The 19,343-nt window shown below is 25.9% G+C and overlaps 3 protein-coding genes across 5 annotated transcripts in view; 2 read left to right on the top strand and 1 right to left on the bottom strand.

Moving 5' to 3' along the window:
- Positions 1 to 8,620: 8,620 nt before the first annotated feature.
- On the bottom strand, positions 8,621 to 9,363 carry LOC129614413 (thioredoxin-2-like). The gene is made up of 2 exons (XM_055529002.1): positions 9,208 to 9,363; positions 8,621 to 8,815 (listed from the first exon to the last, which is right to left on the bottom strand). Exons 1-2 carry the CDS (start codon positions 9,361 to 9,363, stop codon positions 8,621 to 8,623), a joined length of 351 nt encoding a protein of 116 aa, XP_055384977.1.
- A 937-nt stretch (positions 9,364 to 10,300) lies between these two features.
- On the top strand, positions 10,301 to 13,125 carry LOC129614351 (cell division cycle protein 16 homolog). The gene is made up of 10 exons (XM_055528924.1): positions 10,301 to 10,539; positions 10,601 to 10,909; positions 10,966 to 11,128; positions 11,187 to 11,302; positions 11,358 to 11,518; positions 11,570 to 11,827; positions 11,887 to 11,966; positions 12,021 to 12,420; positions 12,481 to 12,649; positions 12,737 to 13,125. Exons 1-10 carry the CDS (start codon positions 10,441 to 10,443, stop codon positions 13,079 to 13,081), a joined length of 2,100 nt encoding a protein of 699 aa, XP_055384899.1. The 5' UTR covers positions 10,301 to 10,440; the 3' UTR covers positions 13,082 to 13,125.
- A 2,273-nt stretch (positions 13,126 to 15,398) lies between these two features.
- LOC129614271 (cytoplasmic polyadenylation element-binding protein) overlaps positions 15,399 to 19,343 on the top strand; it is an 84,592-nt gene continuing 80,647 nt past the window's right edge. For 2 of the 3 annotated variants that reach the window (XM_055528800.1, XM_055528798.1), the window contains exon 1: positions 15,399 to 16,035. The gene's annotated coding sequence lies outside the window, so the exon portion shown is untranslated. The remainder of the gene's footprint in view (positions 16,036 to 19,343) is intronic. The other variant, XM_055528799.1, reaches the window with a different exon arrangement.

Raw genomic sequence — 19,343 nt, 5'->3', positions numbered from 1 at the left:
GAACCTCACTATCTGCCGGGCCTCAAATTAACCCTTCAATAACTCAAAAAAATTGAATTACTAAAACCTTTAATCGACAATATGTCAGGACAGACTAAATGGACAAGCAACATTAATTTATGAAATAGAACGTTCTTCAGATTATTCGGACATAATTATCAAATTTCCTGATATGAAAGTGAGTAAAGCCTTTGTGGAATAATTAAAAACTATATTAAATAAACTTAACATTAAAATATTGCTTTCATTATATTTTTTACATTATGCATAGTATTTGAAAAATTTCACGGTCTCTAAATCTCAATTGCCCCAGGCCTGGCATTTTCTCTGAAATTCCTTGGTGGTAAGTATCCCGACCTGTATAATATAATTAAAAATTTTATTTTTTTATTTATTCGGTTCAAACCCCTTTTATTCGGTTCAAACCAGTTTTACTTTCCTGATCTAATGAATGAAGGAAATAAAAGTCTTGTCCATACCGATTGTTAAATTGAATCAATGATAGCTACAAGGAATTCCATATTCTAGTAGTGTTTGAAATTACCAAGTTTTGATTAATTTTCTAGCAGTAAAACCCTTCCTAAAATTTCTTCACTCTCTGTACCAATAAATATGTGTATACGTAAATAAAACGTATGTATTTATTTAGATACAATTATTATCCTTAATAAATTTTTAAAAAATCTCTCATTATTTAAGAAATTTCCCTGAAGTCTTTCGATACAAAAAATATTTCAATTTCTACTTTTTTTCTCCCTACTTTTTATTCATTGCCATTTAACCACTGTGGTTTTTTCTTTTTTGATAAAAGGAAAAAAGAAAATCAGTTTTTATGCAACTGTTACGAAAATTTATTTCAATAAATCTTTTTCCAAAACAAATTTTTCTTCTTTCCTCTTGCATTTTTTCTTTAAATAAATTATATACACTTTATATATTTATAATTGCATATACATACATAGTATATATACGCGAATATTTATAAAGATAATGGAATAAGTTAGCAAACGGAACGGAAAGTTTATAACGATTAAAATCATTAATCACTATGAACAGAGCACAAAGTGGGAAAATATTGAAGCTTTTCAAAAACACTTAAATTTTCTTTATTATTTTTTTATTCTTTGATTTTGTTTCGATTTTCAAAGAAAATATCCCAATAGTATTGAAATTCTGAAGTGTCTATATTATGTAATTCAGTCGAAATATAAAAGAGTTAAACAATTTAATTTTGGATTCTATACAGTGTTTTTTAATAATAAGAATTAGAATTTTCATGTTACTATACTGCAATCCCTTAGAGAATGCATCTCTTCAAAGTTCTTAATTCGAATAAACACATATTAACTCTTTCGACCCAGCTGGTACGCATATGGTGTTGCCAGTAAAATCCAAACATCCCAAAAAGATAAAAATGTCATTGTATTTGGTTCTCTATTTTATCATTTCGTTTTTAGTTGGTTCGGCACACTAAATTTTAGCACGACTTCTCTCATCACAGACAGTTTGTTTTATATAAAAGTAATAGATCTCACATGTGAAACATGTGCTAATTATACACTATTCGGAAGCCGGTTCAAAAGAGTTGAGTGATAAAAATTCAACAGCTGCGAATTTTGTGCAGTAACAAAAAACGATAATCTATTAAAGACGTTGCTTACGTTAATTTATTCTGGGTAGATGGCTAAACATTTTCTGCAACATTCTTAATATTTAAATTGTATTTATGAGATTTAATTTGAGTTTTTTATTGTTTTTTAACTTAGAGGGTTCAATGCTAAAAGTTTGTGTTCTCTTTTGTAATCAGAGAATACTTATATCGCCCTCTACGTGTTTGAAAATAATATTTAAATTTCATCATATAGAACTCATTCATGTACTATCTCGGCACTTTAAATTTAAGTTTTTAAAATCAGAGCTCGCAGATTATTTAAAATATAAATTTTGAAGATTTAGCGTGCGTTTTTTTTTCTATAAAAAAATAAATAAAAAAACATCTAGTGGAATTAATGTGCGTAACTATTTATGATATATGTGTAAAATCGCAAAGGAACAAGATATTTTTCAGTTCTGAAAAATTCCACTTATCCGTTCTTCACTGTAATTTAAAATGATTTGCATAAAATATTGAATAAATTTCAACACAAAAATTTTGATTGAATACGTAGCAGACGTATCGCTTAATAGCAGACGTATCATACTTAATAAGACGTAAGCAATTATGTGTACCTATCAAATATCAAAATCATTTTGAAATAATTTCTCTTCTCTCTTTTTTTATCAATTTCAATATTCCTTCATCTGTAATTTTACATGTGCTTATATATAATTTAAAAGAGGTGTGTGTATAGGTTTGTATATCCTTCGTATCTGCACCAATTAATATTGTAATTTTATATTTAATATTTTTTCAATTTCAAGTGTTATTTTTTCGATTTTTCCCCAATGAGAACACTTTGAAGAGCAATTTCTATACAATATATTATATTATGGTGTACTCTTCCACTCCTTTTCCCTATAGTTGCATTCAATAATTTGAATGCATAAAATCAACATTATTTTTCATTGAAATTCCTTTTTTTTTGTTCTTCCAATACAAAATATTAAATCAAATAATTTCACAGTTGAAGTAAAAGTTAAAATTCCAGAATATTGTAGAGAAATTCAATATAACAGAAAAATATATTGTTTGTCAATCCGTTAACAAGTATCACGTTAATCATTCATCGTATACGAACATTGAAAAAGCGCGATTTTTTTTTTTAAATACAAAAATTGTTGATAAAAGAAAAATTCGAAAAAATAAACACAATGAAGTGAAAATAATAAAAAAATTAAGTTTTCCACTTGAAGAAAATGAAAAGTTTTTCAATCAAATTGAGACAAAATTGTCTAGAAAAAAATTATTTTTTGTTTGTCTCTTTAGGTTTTCTTTTGTTGTATGTATTTGAAAATTTCAACATGATTGTATTGCTCTCAAAATTGAAAATTATTTGATTTGCTTTTTCTCTGTGTGATTTAAAATCCTTCAAAATTCAATGAAATATTTAGCAAAATTTATTTTGATTTAGTATCGAAAATTGTAGCTACTCATTAATATTTCCGTAAAATAAAATAAAAGTTGTAATAAGAAATTATTTATAAGTACGTAAAGTCAATTAAGATTTTTAAAATCTGAAGTAAGATTTATTAATAATTTTTAAAATTAACAATATTCCAACTTTAATTTTGCTGAGAAACGTGTGAGATTGTGCATATGTACATAAATAACAAGCAACAAAACGCATAAATTTGGAAGGATAATTTCAAACAACCCTATATCTTAATTGGTCGTTCGACTATAGTTTACGAACAGAACCTTAAAACCGATTTCATTTACATACAACTTAATAACATCCCTGTTAAAAAAACATCTTGCCTTTTTTTAAATTATCGGTTCATAATTATAGTTATTAATAATGATGGTGCGGTCTTCAGGGCCCAACCAGTTGCTTGAGGTCGTCAGGAGGTTGTGTCTCGAGAGTGTTTTGTATGGCATACCCCGCACTCAGCGAGGGGGTGGGAGAAGGGGGGGTGTATAATACACCCTTATACGTCTTGATACTGTTGCCCCATTTGTACAAATCTACTTATTGATTCCTTACGGTTTTTTTTTATAAAATTTTAATAATACTTAAAAATCTTTTTACATTGGTGAAAACATTGGGTTTTTTTCAAATTGGTTAGTTATTTAGGGATAAATATCACAAAATAATAACAGTATATAAATTATAATAAAATGAAATTGTCATATAGCAAAAACAAAGTTCAAGGGAGCCCTTTAAAATGTGGTTATATGTCAACAGATTTGAAGTACGAAACAATTGAATGGCAAAAACACTTTGTTTGTAATGCTCGTAAATGCAACATAAATATTATTTTTTACATACACACAAATGTAGCTGTACATTATACATAATTATTTAAAAAAAAAATAATTTTTTTTCCTGGTTAATTAAAATAAAAATCAAAATCGTTTGACAAAAAAAAAAACCATAAAAAAAATGCAACCACTCTACCCAAATTTAATGTAAAATGAAAAAAAATAATAACTTTATATGTATGTACTCAACCGCTCAATTATAGTTTCTTTGTCGTCCTATAGTAAAAACATTAATTTTTGATGAAAAATACATGCATGTTTGTACAAAATTATTTTGAATGGCACATGTATTATACGGAATGTCAAATTTTATGTGTGTGTATAGATGTATGTGTTATGTACACATTTATACTAAATTAAGTGTTAAATTTAATATTTTTTCCTAGATTTTCATTTTATTATTAAATTTAATTAAATTTTATGACCAAAAATATGTGGAAATTTCTGTTAAATGGCGTATAATACAAAATAATAATGCTATCATTTACCATTATAAAAAAGGATTTTTGCATTCCATACAATTTTTTTTTATTAAAAAAAAAATAAAAAATTTTCTATATTATTTTACATCGACTATAACTAAATTATATGGTCAAAGGAAATTGACGCACGGTCATCCAACACAATTTTATGAGTGTGGTACGTAAATAATTTTTATTATTATTTTTAAACACAGGTATAGCATAAATGAATCGGGTTGAATATCAACTAGGTTAAATCTAAATCTAACATATACAATTTAATAAAATATGGTTCGACTTACAACAAAATAGAAATATTTAAGAATTAGTTCCAGTTAATCTTCAAAAATAGTTGAGTTGTATGATATTGCAGAATTTTGACAGATTCTTGAATGTGATATATGAATGAGTCAATGGTTATCACCGCTAGATGGCAGATAGCACCATTTTGATGAAACCACATCTTTTTTAAAACAATATCATGCAAATTTTCAAAGAAAGAATTATTGATCGCGATTACAGCAGAGAACAATTATTTACCAATAAAACAATGGCAAGTAATACACATTAAATTTTGCAAAATTTTTCGTGGCTTCTAACAATTAATTGCTTTCCATTACTAACCAAATGCAAATATTTTGACTGCTTGCATACGTATAAAAATGCGTCGCATAAAGTTATATTAAAACGAAAATTATATCTCGAATAAAAATAGCTTTTCACGTAATACGACTTTCAATACAGTACCACAATTTACTCAATAAATCCATAATATATTGTTAAATATGCAAAAGAAGCATACTGATTCCTGATATGTAATTTATATATAATGAAAGGTAAGATGTACAAATGTATACTGAGTTCAAATACTTTAAGATGCATTGCATAATATTCTCGTAATATATAACGAAAAAACAAATGTACATACATAAAATCACACTTTATAATTACACAAACGTACTACTATAAATTGAAGATGAAAAATCTAACTTAATGTACACTACATTCTTATTTGATTGCATGCCTATATTTAATTGTTCAAAGCACAGAAATTTCGTTTAAATTATTACAAATAACTTTTACTCGTGTATGTGCATGCATTACTCATACGATTACACACACATTCCTTTTTAAGAAAAAGAAAATCTATTTCCGTTTGAACTTAAAAAATAAATGTGTAAAGTAAAAATAAAATAAAAAATACAAAAAAAAAATTTTAGACTCGTTAAACTCCCATCATGCACTTCCGATGTACATTTCCGATATTTCCTGTTAAAAATTCCAAAAAAAAAAGAAATGAAGAACAGTAAAGTCTCTTGAAACTATTTAGAGAACAATCAATGGTCAAAGCAATTTATTTTCTTAAATTTTTTTGTCTATTCTCTCTCTAAAAATGCAAGATACCAGAAAAAAAACTTTTCAAAACGTTTTTTTTTTTGTATTCTTGATTGAAAAAATTACTTTTATTATCCTCTTTTAATGTTTGCGCTATATGGACGAAGGATTTTAGAAATAAGACTTTATCAATGCAGAGGAGCTGTTGCAGAGAAGACAAAAAAAAAGAAAACTTTTGATAATCGAAAATTTACTAAAATTTGTTTGTTTTCTTCCTTTCTTTTTCTTTCTTTGTAAGATCTAATCAAGAACAAATAAAATATCAAAACATTTGGTAAACGTTGCAAATAAGTGCATAAGTGATAAGAATCATGTGAATTTTGTTAAAATAAAGATATTTTTTATGTCTTTTAATTGAAAAATTTTAAAATGCAATAAAAGGGCAAATTACGATAATTTTACTTCACAAAACAGTTGTTAAAATTAGACATAAAATTCACTTGGATTCTCCTTAATTGTTTTTATAATTTTGTACATTCCACTACTGGAAATGATGCCATTTTGCTTATAGCAATACTAATACAATCTAGATTACTATCACAACAAATTTAAATTCAAATTTATAAAACCATTATTCGCCCGGTAGTACTAATTTGATTGCGAGGTATGGACTCTAAATTTAGCAGAAGAAAACAATTAAGGAAAATCTTTGGTCCTGTAAATTTAGAGTTAGAATATAGAAGAAGAACAAATGCAGAACTCAATGACTTAATTAAAGGCGAAGATATAATAAGATTTAGTAAGTTGCCGCGCTTAAGATGGGCAAAGCATATAATTAGAATAGATGCGAGTAGACCCAAAGTAAAATCAAGTAAGCGAAACCAATGTTAAATAGAAGTAGAGGAAGACCCCGAATGTAATGGGAAGATAATGGGAAGAAAATGATTGAAAATGAAATTAGAAGTCATAAACTGGAAAACTATCCTAAAAGGGTGTTGATAGTTAGAGCCAGATTGTGAAGAAGGCAAAAGTTCAACACGAACTGAACACATTGGAAGAAGAAGACTACTGGAAATTATTTTTAAAAAATTATACTTGTTCGACGGGAAACTTAAACACTAAACATGTGTTATTAGTATTAGCAATAACATTGGATTTCATATATTTTTAATTATAAACAAAATTAGTGACATATACTCGATTAAATTCCACTTGACACTAATTCAATCTAGTTCCTATTAAATTTAATTAATTTTAATTATATAATAATAAAACCGGCCAGCATTTAGTATTTGTTAAACTTTTTTTTGCACGGTCTCATGAAATTTAAAATTTATCAATTTTACTATACGCATACTTAAACCACAAGTGTCAGTCCACAACTCTTATAGGCGTACCTCAACTCACACATTGTAAACAAAATTACAAATTTGATTTTGAAAAAGTTTGAAAATCCAACGCACACCTATTTTTTTGATATATAATGTTAAATATCATGATTATATATGCTTATCATATCACTGAAACATAACTTATATCAAAACAAAAATTTGAATTTGATTACAATGTGAAAATTTGAACTAAATTTGAACCCACCAATATTCTGTAATGATTTGTTGATGTAACAATAGTTATACCCTTTAATTTTAAATAGAAATGTAGAAATTTTTATCATTTGAAAAATTTGTACAACAAATCTACCAGAAATCATGATATTTTTAGTGGTTTCCTAAAATATATTCAAAATATAATGAGTCTATCTATAACAGACAAATTTATAATACTCGTATCCTTGTCCTCGAAAACATAATAAAATATTTACATTCATACATATGGGTGGCGGAAAATAAAATGTTTTACTTTTCTAAATTCTTAAATTCGATTTATATCCTGTTTCCATTTACCTTCTTATATATAAAAAGAAAAGGCATATAAAAATACACGCAAACCCCCAAATCGTTAAAAGTTGTACAAAACTTATTAAACATTCAAATCACGTTATGATGAGACCAATTATGTACATTCATGTCATCTGCGCACATATATAGAAATTTAAGATACATCTAAAATATATTTTTTACTTTATTTTGATGGCAAATTTCATTGAAACTTTGTTAGAATACTTGATGAGCTTTTCCAATGTCAATGATTACTATTAATGGTTATTGCACAAATTAATGGGACAATTACAGCATACAATTTGCTTTTAAGAAAAAGCCGAAATTAAAATAAAACAAAATAGACATGTACAAGAGGGAAATAATATGCAATATGTTGAATAGATGATGAATGATAAAAATCATCCTTATACTCTTGTGATTGTAATTTTATTCTAAATACATCCCAGTATGGATAAATTTTGATTTGAAAGATCTACATATACATATTATGTATATATCTATCAAAATTGATAGTTTTTATTACAAATGTTTAAATTACAACTGCTTTTAATGCATCCAATTTATACATAAGTACTGATATGCTATTGTAAAATGGGCAAAATTAATGAAAAAATACGTTAATAATAATTCAAATATTATTAAAAAATAGCTATTCTTTATTGCTTTTCAATAATCATAAATGAATGTGCGTGAGTAGGTTACTGCTCTTTATACATATATAAGAATTATAAATTTAAAGGGAAAGAAATTTAAAAATGTTAATTAATGAGGTAGTGCTCGTAATGCTCTTAAAATATTTTGAGAAGCAGAAAAATTATATTTAACCTTGCAAATTTATATATTTTAAACTATAGGAGCTTTATAGCTACAGTAATTTTTTGCAAACGGTTCGAATTTAGATTTTATATGCAAAGTTTATTTAATCAATATTAGATGCATAAAAAGTTAAATACTAGTAAAGATCCAATAGCTGATTAAAGAATGAGTGTTTTTAAATTATATTATGTCTGCTCAACGGCTTTGTTTTGAGTCTCTACATGCTGGTTAATTAATTTTTCTAATGTATCGGTACTTGACCCAGAAAACCTTTCTAATTCTTCACCAGATTTAATGAATATTAAAGTTGGCATACTTGAAATTTCATATTCCATTGCAATCTCCTCCAAATCATCAACATCAATTTTTATTATTAAAATCTAAAATATTAAAAAAAGGCTGTATATAATAACATTCATATACTCAAATATTACATACATATATTTTAATATAACATTGTTATACTATTCAATACAACATTATCGTACTTAATAATTCTTATATCATTTAGTATTGGCTAAAAAGAACAACGGTAAAAAAACGACAAAATTAGACCGAAAAACAAATCCTATCGAACTTTTCAGAATATTAATTTTAGGGAACGCAGCTCTGATTCTTTGAGCGAGATTACATTTGCATTGCCATAAAAGTATGTACATAGTTAATATACATACTTGATCATTAAACTACATACTTGAAATTATTTCTCATTTTAGACAACACTTTCTAGATTTTGAATATAAATGTTCATATATCATGCACACATACTTACATTCGATTCAAATTGTTTGGCATATTCTTCAATTTTTGGGGCAAGAGTTTTACAAGGTCCACACCAATTAGCAAAAAAATCCAACACTACTAATTTATTTGTTGTTTTATCTAGTGTTTCTTTGAGTTCCTGTGAATTTTTAACATGAATAGCCATAGTCTTTCAAAGTAAAAATTTGTAATCGATTTCCTAAAAATAAATTTTTATTACTTATTTTAATTGACACCAAAAATTGGATTAATGTACTTTTGAAATTTAACGCAAAGTTTATAAAATTAAAATAATTACATTTTTTTATTTATATTATAAGTAGAATTAATTTAAAAATAAAAGAAAATATTATTGTTAACCTACACATTAGAGAATCCACCCCCAATGGCGTATTACACGGCGAAGTAAACTGTGTTCATAACACTTCGTTTTGCGCCTTAATCTTCGAAAACTTTTTATCACACAAGGAAAATACTGATGTGAACTTAAATTGATAATTCTGGTGCAAGGAACTCCGATTTCGCTTCCAAAAATATTTGCATCTTATTAGAAGTGTTTTTGCCGATCGAAATTTATATCACTTTCAAATTAAAAAAAAGATCCGTTAATTTCTATCAACTAGTATATACCTTTTTTTAAATGGAACGCAACTACTTAGAAATAACAATGTGTCTTTTTCTTTAATTTATAAATTTGCCTGACATCTACCAGAAACTTCAACACTAATAATGTTCATTTCGATTTTGTGAACCATATGAAACTATGGAATTGAAATAAATTTGCATTATGAAGTTTTTTTATTTAACAACAAAAGTTCTACACATAAAGTTTTCTAAATTAAACTCATATGAATTGACATTGTAGATGAATAATTAAAACTTGTTTTACTTTTTGAATATCAACATACCAAAAAATTTAATTATATTAATTTATATTCCGTGTTAAAAACTATTGTAAATGGTGAGCATAACCTTAAAATTATGCCGGCAAACAGCTGTTTATAGCGACTGAGAAAGAGCACAACTGCATGACTGCACAACTACAAAATTGTTAATAAATGTCAAATTCTGTAATGTCATTTTTGTTTTGATTACTATAATAGTGCCGAAAATAAAAACAAATTTTCTTATTTTATTAAAAAAGTAATTTGCAATTAATTAAAAAATAATTTTGATAATTTAAGTTAAAAAATTTAAATAAATTTGTGAAAGTACAAAAATATACACAATACTTTACTAAAAAATGACTGGCGATAGTGAAATGAGGAATAATTCGATTGATGGCGATGATTACATTGATCTAGATAAATACAGGAAATTAGTAAGACATTTCATCGATATGGTAATTACTCTAATGTGTATTCTAATTTAACAATGTTAAAAAAAAATTGTTTATTTTGCAGAGGCGATATCAAACGGCACTATTTTGGGCAGAAAAAGTTGCTGTAATTAGTCAATATGATGCAAGTGATTTATACTGGCAAGCACAATGTCTCTTCCTTTCAAAAGAATACCACCGTTCCGCTCATATAATTAAAAATCATGGTTTAGAAAAAACAAATCTAAATTGCTATTATTTGATTATTGAAAGTCTTTTTGAAGCAAAAGAATATACAGAAGCTCTAGCGATTATCAACAATATCGATATGGATGAATTAATGTTATTAAATAATCAGTCCCATTCGGAATTTGCAATGGATGATAACAAAAATGTATAAACAATTAATTTACAAATATATGTAGATATAAACAGTCCTTAATATTTTAGTGTTTATTAGCTTCGATTTGTTTTCTTAAAGGCAAAATTTTTGAGGCTATGGACAATAGATCCTTAGCAATGGATTATTATGTACAAGCTCTTCAAAAATCGATTTATTGCACGGAAGCGTTAGACTCGTTAGTCCAACACGAAATGCTTATGGCATGGGAAGGTAAATTTATTTTTAACACTATAACAACATAGATAACAATAAATGAATATCTTCGTAGAAAAAGAACTTGTTCAGCATATTCCATTTAATTTACAATGCTCAGAATCTGATACAAAACTGATTAGAAAAATGTATGAATGCAAATTAAAAAAATATTATGATCCTATTGGAGCTGTATGTATTCTTATAAATTTTTATACAATTTAATTTAAATAACAAAATTATTTAGCAAACTAACGCAGAACAAACGCCTAATACTGGGAATTTCAATATTCTTAAATCAATCAAAACTTTAACTGATAAAGCTAAGGAGCATACTACCAGAATAAATCCAAATATATCAAAAGTGTCCTCCCCTTTACATTTATCGTTCTTATCTCCAGCTAATAAGTACAAATACAATATTTCATTAAAAAGATTCAATAAAGAGTTTTATTTTAGAGTTCTTGAGGATATTAATAAACCGCCACATTCACTGCATTCGTCTCTATCTAGAGTGTCAATATTAAACGACAATAATCGTACCAACTTGGATTCTTCCACCTATCAAAAAAACAACATTACCTCAGAAAATCCATCTGCTATATCACTTTCACTTTGTATGAATAAAATAAAAAAAAGTACAGATATGATGGCAACACAAGCCGAAAGGTTGTTCTATGATTGCAAATACAGACAATGCCAAGAATTGTTAAACGGGTAAGCCCAAGTAGTTTCAATATTTTTAAAAGAAATTTTACTAACTACTAAATATTAAGGTTATTAAAAGAGGATCCATATCATAATGATGGTTTAACAGTTCTTATTGGGTGTCTTGTAGAATTGGGAGATTCTAATAGTACGATATTTTAAGCATTTACCGACCCATTATTCAAATTCATTTTGCTTTTAGAATTATTTTACATAGCACACAAACTTGTTGATCGTTACCCTGAAAAAGCTATATCATGGTACGCTGTTGGATGCTATTATGATTTAATTGGAAAAAGTGATCCTGCAAGGAGGTATTTATCAAAAGCAACTTCATTGGACCGACTTTACGGACCTGCTTGGCTTGCATATGGCCATTCCTTTGCTAAAGAAAATGAGCACGATCAAGCAATGGCTGCGTATTTTAAGGCGACACAGTTGATGAGGGGATGCCATTTACCTCTGTTGTATATTGGTGTTGAATGTGGTTTAACAAAAAATTTGGAGCTCGCAGAAAAATTTTTCTACCAAGCAATGTCCATAGCACCATTGGATGTATTTGTTTTGCACGAATTGGGTGTAATAAAATATGAATATGAATAGTTAGTTAGCAAATAAATTAAAAAAATTAATGTCATACCTGATTACGATTATATTTTCAGTTATGAAAGCGCTGAAGAAGTATTTAGAACCACAGCTGAAATCATAACAAATAGAGCAAAACAAAGTAGGGAAGAGATTTCCCCACGTTGGGAGCCTTTATTTAATAATTTAGGGCATTGTTGCAGAAAAAATAAAAAATACAAGGAGGCTTTAGAGTATCATCAACTTGTGAGTATAAACACAAAAGCTAAAAAAGCTAAAAATATTTTTTCTAGGTAAAAAAATTATTATGTACTGTGTAAAATATTATTTTAGGCTCTACTTCTTAAACCATCGAGCTCTGAAACATATACAGCCATTGGTTTTATTCATGCTTTAATGGGAAATTTAGAAGAAGCAATCGAATACTTTCATAAAAGCCTTTCAATATTTCGTGACTGTGTTGTGACATCAACTATATTAAAAACTTGCATTGAAGATCTTATGGAACAAGAATGCATTATAGATAGCATTTGCGATAAAGATTTAGAGAAAACGAATTGTGAAGAAAGTGATATTTCTACTCCAGGGACCCCACTAAAATTAAATTGTATGAAATTAAAATATGATGATGTTGAAAGCTCACCAGCTGAGGCTTTAGACATAAGCATGGATACATAAGCATGTATTAAAATGAATATTGCCAATAAAATATAAATAACGAAAATTTGTTTATAAATTTAAGTACTCACGAGTTTGTTTTACTATAAATTACGTTTGTAGTTATTTTAATTGTAGTTTATTATTGTAGTTATTTATATTATATGTTATTGGTCAAGTGTGATGTCTTAGTTTCTAAAATGAAGCTTTCCTTTATCAAAATTGACTGCTAATTTTTAGACCTATATTTCATTGCAATGGTTAATTAAACTTTAATTAAAGTTAAAACCATTACGAAAATTAAAGCTTACACCTAGGCGGTGCAAAATTTTTAAAATGTTTGTCTAGGGCTCTTATATAAATCTAGTTATCCACATTTCAACGAAAAATGATAAATGAAAATAGAACAGCGAAAAAAATTTCAATATAAAAGTATGCACAAAATGACTATTATTAAAAAAATGTTGAATCACATTCATGTAATTCTTGTAAAACAAAAAAATATTACCTGGTAGCGTCTTCAAAAATATGTCTTTGAGAATTATAAAAATATAATAAAAATTTTTTTTTGGAGAATATTTAATTCCCAAATTTAATTTCAAAAAACACTTGAATATAAAAAAGTAAGCAGTTTTTCTTAAGAGTAAAAGAATATTTAATAACGGTATAAGCGAATAGAGCGCAAAAATTTCTGTAAGTTACTGAGCGTTTCCATAGGCAAGTTATTGGCAGTTTTGTGTAAAATTAAAAAAATGTCATTTTATTTTTTGAAATGCTAAACCGATATTATTCAACATGTAAAACTAGTTTCTTAAATTACCGGTAGCAAAATTTTCTTACCAGTTGAAACGACAATAAACTGGCCAATCGAAATATTCCCGTGTATTAATATTTTTTTTTATGTTTCAAACTTCCTTGTCAAAAAAATGCATATAAAACTGCTTAGGTGGAACGCGCAATAATCAAAAAACTTTTATAGTTCGAAAATGTATGCCTACAGTTTTTAACTTTTTGTATTACTGAACCTGAATGGACGTGATATAATTCGAATTTCCGCATCACCGGCGCGTCGAAAAAAAACGTCAAAAAAATTAAATTAATTGAAATTATGTTTTTATTTTTGTAGCTTTGATTAATTTAAGACTATATTACGATTTTTATAAGTCCCTTCAAGAGTCCGTGTAAAATTTTTACTCAGTTGAATTAGTAAAGAAGAAAAAGCTTTTACAAGTGTATATGTTGTTTTGTTTACCAACAGTTATCATTTAATTTTTTGACAGATATTAATTTTAATATATTATATTATATGTTGTCAAAAATAAGTCACTTATTATTTAATAAATATTACATTAAAAGAAGTTAATTATTTATTAAACTTTAACCTGATATCATGGGGTCATGTGACTCTTTTAACTTCAACGCAAAGTATGAAATTTCCAACAAAAAGTACATGCTCCATCAACTACTCTTTAAAGAAATTACGCTTGTATTAAAGAACTACATTCAACTTCAAAAAACTGACTGCAAATTAATATTAAGGTAATGACAATTCTCTGTTGGTTTGATTTTCGCTAATAAACCTGAATTCTTCGAAATGGTTTGAACGAATGCTTGATGCAATTAACAATAAACGCACAATAAACAAGTTTTGTAGCAAAATTTTTCAAAAACAATAGCTAACGATAGAATTGTTTTTAAACTTTTTCAGTTTTTTATTTTTATAGAATCGGATATTTTATTTTTATAAACTCATAATTTTTTCAACCAATTCACTAAAATTGATTTTTCATCAAAAATGTCTAAATGGATGCAAAATTTGTACAAAAAATTTTTTGAACATCTTATTTTCGTTTTCATTATAAATTTTTTGAAAGATTTATTAACGCCATATTTTTTATTTTTTATGTTTCATTTAATTTACATTTATACGAAATATATATATTTAAAATAGGATTGTATAAAATACATGTTTATATAAATAATGAAGTGTATTGAAAAAACGCTTACCTGAATGATGTAAATGTGGTTCATACAAATTTCTGCCAAAAATTCTGTATAACACGAACATCAACTATGCTTACAGTCTCTAACTAAAAACCTTTCATACAAATTACAATAATGAATTCATATTTCACATCGACTCCATCATTTTTTATTTTTCAAATTCAAAATCATATGAGTGCTATTCTACATTTCATGCCGCTGCAGCTTTTAAATGATGCATTCGCTGCAAAGCTACAAATTATGCCGGTTTCATATTTTCATGGCCAATGGGTTTTTCTTTTCTCTCGAATGCTTAGTTATTATCGTATGGTCGTTTAAAAAAGTTTGTTAAATTTGTGGAAAAAAAAAAATCAGAATTTTGTTACATTTTAATTTTTTTTTTTATATGTACATGCAGAATATATATTTTTATTCTAAACTCTAATAGTTATATTGTGGTTTATTGAAACATAAGCAAAATGAAAAATCATTAACATCTATTTAAAATAAAAATAACACGAGCGGGAAGAATTTTTTTTGTGAAGGCTTATTATTTTAAACGAAATTTGAAAATCGTTTAATTTTTCACAAAAAAAAAAAAAATTTGAAAAAGGATGAATCACATGAGATGACTTTATCCAAGAAGAAAATTTCAACAATCAACTCTGAATTTTCTTATGAAAAAAACCGAAATAAAATGTGTGAAAATTGAATAAAATTTTTTGAATTACAAATTGTTAAAAGGGAAAACGTGGATAATACAAGTTTGTAATTTTTTTTAGTGGTAACATTTGTCAAAATTCCTTATCTAACGGAAGGACAAGTTTTTTTTTCTTGGAAATAGCAAATTTTTACTAAAACGTTAATTGCCACAAAAGAAAAAACAATAATTTTGAGAGAACAGTTAATTAAAGAAAATAATAAACTTGAAAATGTTTTGATTGATCTAAATATTAAAAATATAAGAAATTATTATTTCAACTATAGTAAAAGTAAGTACCTATATTCATAATTTTGAAATATTAAATATAATTATATTGAAGAGAAAAAAAAAACCGGCTGATAAATTTTCTATGTCGGGAAAAAGGAAACAAAAAGAAAAAAAAAAACTCCCTTAAATGTTACACACACGACAGATACCCTTTTTATGAAACGATTGTGTGTGAGAACAAATCTGATTGGCAACGTGGTTTCTCTGAAGAATATAGAGTAACCTGTAGTAAAAGAACAGTGAAGAATTCGTATTTGTTTTTCAAATGGTTCGCAAAATAGCAGAAATTGAATTGTTGATTATATAGGTTTAGGTAAGATATTAGTTTAATAGGAAACTTAATAAAATATACAATTCTTTTTTTTATTAAAATTTCTTATACTAGAAAGGTTCATTCCATTTTTTAATTTTAGGTAACTTTTCATCTAATTTGTCTTTTAAGTGCTTCTTTAAGATCGAAATATTATGTGGCTTTAAAACTTGTAAATACATACGATAAGAGGTTATTTTCATAGTTAAATATGATTTACGTATATTTGAATGAAAAATTTACCCTTAAATTATGAAAATGGAAAAGAAATCACAATGGACCAAGTTTTTGAATGTTAAAGGATCAATTTAGTCTTCGAACTAACATTTATTAAGAATCTGTTTGTTCCAACGGCCGAGATATCAATTCACGTTCATGCTAGCAAAAGTGTACATACTGTCTAATTGTTTACATTCAATTACTAACTCTACATTGAGATTTTAACTGCTGTTGCTTACTTATGCTTAGCTTTCTATTAATAATTTTTCTACAAGTTACAATATTTTAATTTATGTCTGCAAATTTAGTTATTAAATGGTATTTTTGATTATTTTGTCACAAGATACTTATTAGATCCAATTAAAATATTTTAATATTTATTATCTAAGGAGAAATTTAATAAGAATTAAGAATTTTAGTAGATAAAATAATATAAAATTGACCATAATTACCTATGTAATTCATTTAATTCATAGTTGAACGGAAAACCCATTTCGGTTAAGCTTTTGAAAAAGAAAATTTAAAAAATAAAAGTGGTCTCCTAAATGTATGCAATTGTATGTATTTTTTTTGATACATATTTTCTGTACCGTGAAGATTCTTTATATTTTTTTCCAATTTTAAAACTTGCAAATATATTACAATTTTAGTATGTATTATTATTATATTCTAATAATAAAAATAATTACGGTAATGTTCGTGTATTCCTAGGTACATGAAACATAATTTTATTAAAATGTTATATTCTCGTTAGTATAAAAGTATTTACATATAAGTAGGTACTTAAATTCTGTTTAATAAAAGACAATTTACTCAAGAAAATTTAAATAGTATGATAAATAAGGCCGTTCAATATCTATTCTATTATTTTCAGTTTTTTTTTAAATTAGATATTGTAAATTCGTTAGATTTAGCATTTTGTATTACATACGAAAGATAAAATTTGATTTTTAGATGATCATAAATGATCTAACTTGATAAAAGTCGAACTGGGTATATTAAAATCTAATTTGCTTAGATATTCCCATTACATTTATTTTTCAGTAATTCTCTTAAAAAGTAAACATAACAAAATTTGATTTCAAAAATTTTTCGTTCTAACAGATTTAAAAAGTAAAAATTCAATTTCTAAAATTGACAAAGCTTGGATTTGCAAAATTTTTTATACTAAATTAAATTTTTTCAGTTGTTTTACAATTAGTTTTTACATAGGTATCCGTCGGGTAAATTTGTTCAAAATCGAATTGCTTGATTCTAAGTATTTCATACTTGTAAATATGAAGCTAGAAAACTATTTAAACAAAAAAAAACTGTTTTAGCGTGACTCTGGTTATTATTTACGGTTAAGGTGCTTCTTTTTGAAATTGTCGGAATCTTTAAAAATTTGGGAAGGAAGTATATTGTCATTACTCTGCGTATTCAGAGTAAAAATCATCATTTAAAGTGTTATGTTCGAATGTTATTTTCAAAATTCTTAGTTGAACAAAGTCATTTCATTTGCTTTTTTTCAGACATGGAAAGTAATATAAATTTTCAAAATGCCACATAATTTTTAATAATTAAAGTGTTGATGCCGAATTAATTTTTTTACAAAAAAAGGTAGTTAGTGTTGTAGATAGATGGGCTTAAATTTCTTTGATAACAAATTGATGTTAGAATTTCCATTATTTTTATTAGGTTTTTCCGTCGCGAATAAAATTGTGGGTACTGTTCCCATAGGTATATGGAAACTGAAATTTCGAAATTTTATTAATATTGATTTTGAATTTTTGTTAGATAGGAGCTATGTTTTCATTAAAAAATAATTTTAATCGAATAATATTTAAATATGATAAGAAATTCAAAATTGCTTGAGATTTTTTTAAATTTAACTATAATAAGTTTTTAAAATTTAAATTAGATTTAAAGTACAGATTCCATTTTAGTGAAGTCATGATCAGAATTTTTATTTGATTATTTAATCGTTTGAAATGACAATTTAATTGAAATGAAAATAAATAATTATCCCAACATTATGAGAAATCGGTTTGTTTGAGTAAAAAATGAAAAATTAAATTGGTTGTTTGGTAAAATTTTTTACAATTTTGTCAATAAGTACTTTGGTTTTGAGAAATTGGGGAACAGTTATCTTCGGCTCACTAATATTGACAATAAATTTCAATGTCTATTAAAAGTAATTTAAAAAGTAGGTAGAAAATTTTTTCTTATGTTGAAACTATTCAACTCTTTTTGAATTAAATAAAAAATTTAAATATTATAATTTATACAAAATTAGAATTAACATTAAGTATGAGAAAAAAATTTTTTTACGCTACACACAATTCAATTTCATCACTTATAAAAGTTACTGTCCAATTTTTTCTTTAAAAATTATTTAATTAAAACAAATTCTAAATAATGCGGGAAAAAAGAATTAAAAATTAAAAACCTTTACTTATTTAATAATCTTATTTGTATATGAATGTAATTTTCTTCCACTCAACTTTTTCGAAACGAGTTGAGTTCTTTTAATATTTCTCGATATTTTTTTTTTTGTTTAAAATGTTTGCATTCATTATTTTTATTTATATTTTATACGTAATATGCAAATCAAATACCTTATATAAATACAAACATTATTTAATTTAATAGGAGATTTTTTGAGGGTTTAGTTCTTAAGGATACTGAGAAACCAACAAAATTTGCATTTAGAAGTTATTTTTATTCGAATTCTTAACAAAATAAGATGCCAAAGATCCTTACCAGATATAGTTTTCTTAGACAATGTTTTGTTGCGTGGA

Source organism: Condylostylus longicornis, unplaced genomic scaffold, assembly GCF_029603195.1.
Source record: "Condylostylus longicornis isolate FDR11 unplaced genomic scaffold, ASM2960319v2 ptg000107l, whole genome shotgun sequence".
Taxonomy (NCBI): Eukaryota; Metazoa; Arthropoda; class Insecta; order Diptera; family Dolichopodidae; genus Condylostylus; species Condylostylus longicornis.
Note: the sequence above shows the minus strand (reverse complement) of the source record. Positions and strands in the feature narration are given on the sequence as shown.

Bases quoted from the DNA above. Each gene is read 5' to 3' on its own strand.
- LOC129614413 (XM_055529002.1), bottom strand. From the start codon at position 9,363: ATGGCTATTCATGTTAAAAATTCACAGGAACTCAAAGAAACACTAGAT. The intron at 8,816-9,207 runs GTAAGTATGTGT...TTAATATTTTAG, and splicing joins CCAAACAATTTGAATCGAAT to ATTTTAATAATAAAAATTGA.
- LOC129614351 (XM_055528924.1), top strand. From the start codon at position 10,441: ATGACTGGCGATAGTGAAATGAGGAATAATTCGATTGATGGCGATGAT. The intron at 11,828-11,886 runs GTAAGCCCAAGT...CTAAATATTAAG, and splicing joins TGCCAAGAATTGTTAAACGG to GTTATTAAAAGAGGATCCAT. The intron at 12,421-12,480 runs GTTAGTTAGCAA...TTATATTTTCAG, and splicing joins ATAAAATATGAATATGAATA to TTATGAAAGCGCTGAAGAAG.